This window comes from Vigna unguiculata, chromosome 8, assembly GCF_004118075.2.
Source record: "Vigna unguiculata cultivar IT97K-499-35 chromosome 8, ASM411807v1, whole genome shotgun sequence".
NCBI lineage: Eukaryota > Viridiplantae > Streptophyta > Magnoliopsida > Fabales > Fabaceae > Vigna > Vigna unguiculata.
In genome coordinates, this window is record NC_040286.1 from 17,840,881 (window position 1) to 17,849,936 (window position 9,056).

The 9,056-nt window shown below is 33.6% G+C and overlaps 1 protein-coding gene across 3 annotated transcripts; it reads left to right on the forward strand.

Annotated features, from left to right (window-relative positions):
- Nucleotides 1-1,209: 1,209 nt before the first annotated feature.
- On the forward strand, nucleotides 1,210-8,286 carry LOC114193895 (26S proteasome non-ATPase regulatory subunit 11 homolog). Of its 3 annotated transcripts, XM_028083877.1 has the most exons (3): nucleotides 1,210-1,308; nucleotides 4,582-4,690; nucleotides 6,825-8,286. In XM_028083877.1, the coding sequence occupies exon 3, from the start codon at nucleotides 6,840-6,842 to the stop codon at nucleotides 8,091-8,093; it is 1,254 nt and encodes a 417-aa protein (XP_027939678.1). In that variant the 5' UTR covers nucleotides 1,210-1,308; nucleotides 4,582-4,690; nucleotides 6,825-6,839; the 3' UTR covers nucleotides 8,094-8,286. The 3 variants fall into 3 exon arrangements, 2 of the variants coding, with proteins under 2 accessions (XP_027939678.1, XP_027939679.1); XM_028083878.1 differs by lacking the exon at nucleotides 4,582-4,690; XR_003606312.1 differs by lacking the exons at nucleotides 1,210-1,308; nucleotides 6,825-8,286 and adding an exon at nucleotides 4,878-5,230 and having other exon boundaries at nucleotides 4,294-4,690.
- Nucleotides 8,287-9,056: the final 770 nt, after the last annotated feature.

Consider the following 9,056-nt stretch of genomic DNA (forward strand, 5'->3'; position numbering starts at 1 on the left):
AAAATATGTATATACATGAATAAATAATTTATAAATGTAACAATAATTATATTAATATTTTTACTCTAAATTAGAAAAAAAAATACTTGTACATGTGCAAGGGTCTTAATTTCCACATTTCTTTAAGTTAATTATTTATATGTGGACAATATTTTTGTATGGAACAAAAGTTCACAATATACCTACATTTTATTTTAATAACCATATGTATATATACACGGGACAAAAGTTAACAAGACATCTGATTATTATACATTGTCACCAAAACCACACCTTTCAAATTTATTCTCAAATATAATCATTTGAATATGTCAATATAAATTAAGTATAACTATAAACTATATATTGTGTAAAATATGGATTATATCTATAATCTATAACTATATATAAAGGAGATTCCCTCTTTTGTGTCCACATTTCATAATTTCAACTTTACCCTTTACAACTTAATTATTTATTAAATTTTTAAAAATTAACTGTTATTTTTACAAGTTTCTATAAAACTATTTACTTATCTCTTTCTTATTTTTTCTCCTACTATTTATCAACAATTATTTTTCTCATATTTTCTCCATACATTTTACTTTAATTTTATTTTGTTTATTAACTTAATAACATTACAATATCATCAATTATTAATATAATTCAAAAAAATGTGTACACACAGGCGCGATAGCGCCTGTGTTTACGCTAGTAATATATAAAAGGAATTCTCCTTTTTGTGTCCATTTTTCAAAATACCGATTTTACCCTTTAAATATAATAATTTATTAAATTTTTAAAAATTGACCGTTACTTTTACAAACTTTTTATAAAATCAGATGTTTCTTCTTCTTCTTCTCTTTTTCTTTATTTATCAATGATTATTCTTTTATCTGTTCTGATATACTTCACTTTATTTTTAATAAATATAATTGTAATATATATATATATATATATATATTAATTTAATAACATTATAATATTATCACCTACAAATTATCATAATTAACCAAAATTTAAATAATATATTTACAATCCCACATAAATTATACCAATAATAACAATTCTTTAATTTAACTCTTTTACTAATATAATATATAATACTTGTTTCAATAACAAAAAAGAAAAGAAAAAGAGACTCGTGCACGGATATCGTACAAGTTAAGTTTTTTAAAATTCTAAATGTATACAAAATATATGAAATACCATTGGCACTTTTTCAGAAAGATTGAGTTACAAGAAACCCCAGTATTCTTTTGCCAGCTCTCAGCACCGAACCTTGCGGTTCTGGATTATCGGCAAGGTCTCCTTCTCCTTCAATTCGGAGTATGTTTCTGTCACACCTAATTCATTTGCTCTCTTTGGGTTTCATTTCGTTTTCCTTTTGTTTCCACTCGTAATAATCCAACCAACTTTTGCATCCATCTAACAATCAATGTACCCAAATTTTAGATTCATGATTCAAATGGTTTTAGTTTCCTCTTGAACAAATGTGTGACCGCTACTCAGAAGTGAAAAAAATATCTAGAACTTTAGATTGCTCTAGCAAACCTGAATGCCTTCTGTGCAATTTGTCTTTTCACTTTCTTTTGGGTAACTATGTACTGGCTTTGCTATGATCGATGAAGTCTTTCCGGGTCACTTTAGTGGGATATGTTCTTCTCAGTCTCAATAATTTTTTTTTTCAGCAACGAGTCAATTGAGTTTTAGTTAAGGAATTCGACTTTTCCACTTGGACCAGCGACATTTGGTTTTCATTTCCTTTTTTGAACAGTCAACTAAATATTGACTTAAAGTGTCTAATTTATCAAGTTTAGGCATTTTATCGAGTGATGTATGCGTTTTAGTGTGCGTGGTTATATATATATATATATATATATATATATATATATATATATATATATATATATATATATATATATATACACACACACACACACACTGCAGTAGCTTATCTAAAACACTGATAATTAGCATTGATTGAAAATCCATAAAAGCAGTTGAGGACAATGACTTGATCTATTTATGCATAGTGTTGTTAAATTGCCATTTTCAGTTATTTTGTGTTAATTTCTTCTTTGGTTCTCTATTAATTTTTGGTTCTTTGCTTCTCTATTAAAGTTTCATAGGCCATTTACCATTTTTTTGTTGATTCTTCTTTGGTTCTCTGTTAAAGTTGCATATGCCATTTACTAGTCTTGCCAATTGTTAATTTTCTATAGAATCTAGACTATTTTTAGTTACTCAGCAGTGTGTAAGTTCTACACTTCCTTTCTGAAAGTATCTAAACAACAATCCAATTGCAGGTTTGTAAATCTTCCTTTAATGTTTATGAAAATTCTTGATCTATATGCGCTATATATTTATACATTCTTGGCTCTTACGTTGTCTTTCCTTTCAGTTTCATGTTTCTGCAAAATCATTGTGACTTGGATGCTCGAGACAGTTCATTTTTAGATTCTAGACATATTTAGCAATCAGTTTTGTACTCTGCCCTTTAGGTGAGAACTCCATTGGCAGATGGGTTTCTGTAAACATACCTATAATGATAATTCGAATATTAAATGCATCTGTACTACATATTTATGCATTCAAGATCTTATACATAAAAATTAAGACACTGCAGGTTATAACATTATGGCAGTAGGTTATATACATATATAGATAGACTGCTGTGTGGACTATGTCTGCTGGAATATGTCTGCTGTCTGCTATTTTTGCTGTCTGCTGTTTTTCAGTGGTGATTGTTGGAATAGGTTGTTGGAATATACTGCCCATGCATGCTGCATATGTTCGTGATACACTGTATTTGCTTAATCTTAAATCTGCTACGTAATGTTGAATAAAAGGTGATTTAAATTCTCTTACTCGGGAATTTTGAATCCCTTAAAGACATTACGAGTCTTTCTCATGGCAGGGTCATACTGAGATTGAGAGATAGACATAAAACAAATCCGTTGGGTAAATTTTGCAGGGCTCTGTTCTGGAATGTGGGTCTACCTGTACAGTATCTTGTTTCTGTTTCTCTCGTGACGTGACACACAAATAAATGGAATTGAATCTTAGCAAAACCTAATTGTTTGATTTTAATGATCTGGTTTAACTATTTGAAATGATGTTCTTCTTTCATGCTAGACCTGAAGCTTTTATTTATTTTATTTTTTTGTGTTAATTATTGATGTGTGAAACAATAGCCTAGTCTTCAAACCTTCCTTGGTATAATCCACATTGATAGTGATTGAGAAGGCCCCTTCAAAATTTCAACTTCATATTTATATTAGTGTTCATTTAATACTTTTCTTTATTCTGAGTAAAAACAATAGTAAAAGTGTTAAACGACCTTTCAATTTCTTTTTTCTATCTTAATAATTTTGGTTGCGGACGATTGACCATTGCCCTTTTTTTTGTTATACACATATTTTTTGTTGTGCATAAGCATTGGCAAGAACACATGGTTTATGGGGGGCAGGTGGTTGGGGAATTTAATGGCACTTTTTTAGTTCAAATTTTGAAGTGCGGGGAAGATGACTTTTTGTTACCGTATATATACTCATTCTTTGCGAGGTTGAGGGCTATTTGACATGTTAATTAACATGTTTCTGGTCTGTTGTCAATTAAAGCTATTAACAATTCTTATTCACATTTTATAGGTTAGTTAGTAGTTTTCAATAACCTTTCTCTTGATAGACTCTCCGAATCCCCACATTCTACTCATAGTAAGACCAACATCTTGTATTGGGTTATACTTTTTTCCAAAAGAAAATTGTTTTGTATCCATCTGCCTATTTGCGATGATTGTCTCAAGGATTGCCATCTATGGCTAACTTATGTCATTGATGTTTGAATACAATATCTATTATTCTCACCAATTCTAATCATATCAAGGAGGAACTTTTCACTTGGCAGAATAACTTGATATGTTTTATGCATGACGTTTTTGGTCTGTTGTCAATGAAAGCTATTAATACTTCTTATTCACATTGTATAAGTTGTTAGTAGTTTTCAATAATTTCTTTGTTGATAAACCCTCCCTAGTCCCCACATCCTACTCAGGAAGAGCATCTCGTATTGGGTTATGCTTTTTTCTAAATGAAAGTTGTTTTGTATCTATCTGCGTTTTCTGTGGTAATTCTCTTAGGGCTTGTCATCTATGGTTAACTTATGTCATTGAAATTGGAAACAATATCTATTACTATCAACAATTGCAATTATAATGAGATGGAACTTTTTACTTGAGAGAATAACCTGATAAGTGTTGTGCATGAAAGTTTAAAACACGTAAAATATTATTTTAATCCATTCAGTTGTTTTGGATGTATTTCACTATATGGGCCTAGGCCTGTAATGTACATTCTATATATAATATGTTTCTTTGTTATGCTTTTAACTTAGAACGGTTCCATCATTGGCTATCTATTATTTATTTCTACATGGTATCTAGAGCCTAGTTGAATCCTTATCTACTTGATGAACTTCCTGACCATTAATGTCATTATTTTTTCGAAAGTCATGTTTCTTTTTGGTTGTTTACATCCTCTCATCACCATGCCTCCTTATTCGGTTGTTTTACACCATTTTTGCCACTATTGTTGTTGTCAGCTTTCTCATTGGCAACCCCACCATTAGAGTTGTCTTGCTCATGTGAGCTCTGTGTTGATGGACTCAGCCATCTAAGCAGCCACACACCCTTATCTGTGCCTAGAAGCAGGTATGCTTCCCTCTCTGTCACTGGCAATGGCATGTGGTGACGTGTCCAGCCACTGTTTTGGTCGATCTCCTTTGATCTGATCCCAATTTGTTGTTCGGGCTTGTTTTACGTTCTCCTCTCCTTTGATTGTTACTAACAGAAATATTCATGATTTTGCTGAATTATCTGCCATGGTATCTACCTGCAGAAGAGGAGGCCATGGAAATAGAGGAGGACATAGGTTTCAAATGGCCTTGATACTCTTATTGTAATTGAAATGAGCCATAATCAAGAAAAGTACTTGTCTTTACATGACTCCCCCAACAAGATAGTCAACTTCTCCAAATCTAAGAAAGTAGTGTTGGATAATCTTTAATCTTGTTAGATAATCTTTAATTTTGGAGTCATGTCAATTAGCTAAGTGATACTCTTAGATTATGGAATTGTTATTATTTAGCTAAGTGATAGGTTATTTTATATTTGGTGAATTAGATTTAAGTTAATTGTTATTTTAGTCAGTTGGAGTATCTAAGATTTAGTTTGTTAATATGGCATATTAGATTAGATTAGATTAAGATTTAGTTTGGTTTGTTAATATTTGTTTTGTAAGTGGTTATATAATAGCTTATTCTTCATTAATGAAAAACACCACGATGAGTTAAGTTGTATATTCTTTTAGTGTACTAGTTTTTTCCATCCGGTAGCACCAAAGTTTTTTTGTGAAGAATATTAGGAATATTTGAGGTTTAAATCTAGTAGCCAAGCATTATCTTCCACTCAATCTAGTTTGTCAACAACTTGCTTTTCTCAAACCATGGAAAGTCAAACTCCATGATGCTTGATTCAGATGCTTTTAATCATATATTTGATAATATGAAGCTCGAGGACTGTACTATACCAAATTTTCTATCTCTTGTTTTGCATCCTCATCTTCAAAACTTTTACATGATCTCTCGGGTCATCTATGCTTATCAAAATTGAAGAAAATAGTTCCTCAACTTATAAAACTTCATGTCCTAGAGTTGGAGTCATGTCAATTATGGAAATATGTTATATCTTCCTTTCAAGAAAAACCTGAAACAAGATGTAACTTTTTTTTCGATAATGCATTCTGCATTTGGGGACTAAGCCGAGTCACCACTTTTGGGCTTGAATATTTTGTTTCACATATCGATGAACGCTTTTGGTATATTTGGGTTTATTTAATGAAAGAACAATTTGAGTTATCGTTTAACTTTCTGTCTTTCCTTAATGAAATAAAAAATCAAGTTGGCCAAGCTATAAAAATTATGAGGAGTGATAATGCCAAACAATGTTGCTCAAGCTTTTCTACTCTTGTTCACATGACACTTTAAATCAATCCACCTGTGCTAATGCATCTTTGGTCAATGGTATAACAAAAAGAAAACATAGACACTTAGTTGGGACTTGTGCCTTATTTGCTGGTGCTAATGTGTTCATCACTGGGGAGATGCTTCTTACTGCTTGCTTAATAAATGGAATTGTGTTATTTGTAATAAAAAGGAAACTACAAAAGGAGGAAACCTCCAATTTCCCAAAGCCTAGCTCGCTCCTCTAACAGAAAATTAAATCATCACCCTCTTTCCCCTCTGCCACATGAGATTAAATAATAAGAATATTCTCCCAGGTCTAACCACCTCTCCACTACTTATGCCAGCTCCTTTTTGTAACAATCTCTCCACTTCCTCGTGCCACCTCTACCAGTGTCACTCCCTTCAACAACAGCCTTGTCTTCAAGACTAAAGGTTGGAAATTGACTTCTGGTCACAATTTCATCTTCCCATGTGAAATCTTTTTCAGACTTTCCATCCGAGTGTATTAACCATTTATCGACTCTCCTTTTTTCACGATGCTATTGGAACCTAGAACAGCAAGCTTCTCAATTCTACATCTACTAGCAATTTCTCCTGAGCCTTATAGTCTCCAATAGCCTTCATCGTACCCTACATTACTCCCGTTATTTTTTAAAATTCTGTATAATTTACTTTTAACTTGTAAAGACTTGTAACTTTTGGGGAGCGGTGGAACATTTGAAGTTGTGTCATAATTATTTACTCTCAAGAATCTATACTGGTGCAAAGGTCGTTAGTTGTCAGGTTTTTATCCTTTTTACCAAATGTGTTTTTCTTTGCAGAACTAAGCAGCAACCATGGATTCTTTTTCTCGTATTATTCTGGCACAGCAAACCAAAGACCCATCTGAGAAAATATCCATTCTTTATGAGGTACTTGATGATCCTTCTTCTGGCTGTTGGGCTTTGAGAGCGAAAGAGCAGGCCATCATACACCTCGCCGAGCAGTTCATGGAAGACAACTGGGCAGTGGATCTGTACAGCCTTCTTACTCATTTGAGGTCCTTCTTTTCGTTGATTCCAAAGGCACAAACGGCAAATGTTATGAGGAACATAATTGATTCTGTGGGTGCAATACCAGGGAGTTCTGATCTAGAAATTACTATCTGTAAAGAAATGGTGCAATGGACTCGTGCTGAAAGGCGTACCTTTCTGAGGCAGCGACTTGAGGCAAGACTTGCAGCACTACTCGTGGAATATGAGGAGTATTCGGAAGCTTTGACTCTCCTCAATGGCCTGGTCAAAGAGGTTATAAGACTAGATGACAAGCTTCTACTTATAGACGTACACTTGCTTGAAAGCAAGCTACACTTTTCCTTGAGAAACTTTCAAAAGGCAAAAGCCGCCCTAATAGCTGCAAGAACAGCTGCAAATGCTGTTTATGTTCCTCCAGTTGATCAATTTTCCATAGATTTTCAGGGTGGGATTCTTCATGCCGAGGACAAGGATTACAATACTGCATACAGATATTTCTTTGAAGCTTTTAAGTCTTTCAGCGCTCTTGACAAGAAAGACCCCAATGTGGTACTTAGCCTGAAATACATGCTGTTGTGTAAGATCATGGTCGGTCAAGCTCATCATGTGGCCGGAATTATATCACATGAAGCTGGCCCAAAATACGTTGGACCCGACTTGGCTGTCATGAAAATAGTAGCTGATGCTGTTTGCAGGCGATCTCTGAAATTGTTCAAAATCGTTTTGCGAAATTACAAGCCTCAGTTGGAGGAAGACCCAATTGTCCACAGGCACCTTTCATTCCTGCATGGTGATATCCTGGAACACAACCTATGCAGATTGATTGAACCTTTCTCAAGGGTAGAGATTGTACACGTTTCTGAACTAATTGGGCTTCCTGTTGATGATGTGGAGCGGAAGTTGTCGCAGATGATTTTGGACAAGAAGTTGGGTGGGACATTGGATCAATCTGGATGCCTTGTGATATTTGATGATCCCAAAACGGATGCCTTATACACTTCAACCTTCCAAACCATTTCTAATATTGGGAAAGTCGTGGACAGTCTTTATGCTAGGTCTGCCAAGATAATTGCATGACCTCTTCATCTCTCACTCCAGTTGGAATGCAATGATACTTTCCTTATCTTCTCTTTACAATTAGTACGATATCATTTGTTTTTTTTCCCGAATTTGTTGGAATGGAAACAGTTTTTGGCTGTTGAATCAATTCGTCTCCAAACTACTTGGGGAGCTTTTTACTATTGTAATGTAATAAATGATTTTAGGAACATTTTGAAGGACCAAGCATAGTGTGCATTAATGTTTTAATTATATTAATAGTTAGCTAAATAATGAAGCATAGCTACCATAATTTCATGTCACTTAAAAGTACTATGCACGTCTATAAACTGGCGAGAGGAGAAAGTTGGAAGGTTAGCAAATGAGAGATTACGGATATGATGTTGCCATCATTATTTGTAGCAAGACATGCTAGGAAACAGGAGTGGTCTCTATGTTGAATTTCATTGCACATTGAAGCCATCAAAGGGTCCTTCGTTATTACTTGTAGAATGGCCCTCACTATAACTTTGTAAGCAAAGCAAACAAACTAAGAATGGGAATTTCTCCTTTTGACAACTAAACCCCTAAAGTAAAAATTAAAATATAAGGCAGATATTAGCTCACAACTAAGTACATTACAGTAATATGTGCAATACAATCCTACATATATGAGCGGAAGATGTATTCCAACACAGATCCAAGTAAGCGCATTAAACAAAACACCATTCGCTTCCCCTGTATCATTCACACTTTCTTCCAGCACGTTATCAAATTTCTCCATCACTCCATCATTTCAAATTTTATTTTTCGAAATTTACTAAATCAATTCCGAAAACCTTTTTCCGGAAGACACTCAGCCATACGCTCATCACTTCTATTTCAGAAAAATGTTTTTTGAAATTGATTTAGTGCATTTCGAAAAAAAAAAATCCGCAATGATGTGTCCAGGAGAAATTTGATATGGTACAGGAAGAAACTGCCTAGATCATTTAGCTCCTT

Coding starts and splice junctions, on each gene's coding strand:
- LOC114193895 (XM_028083877.1), top strand. CDS start 6,840: ATGGATTCTTTTTCTCGTATTATTCTGGCACAGCAAACCAAAGACCCA.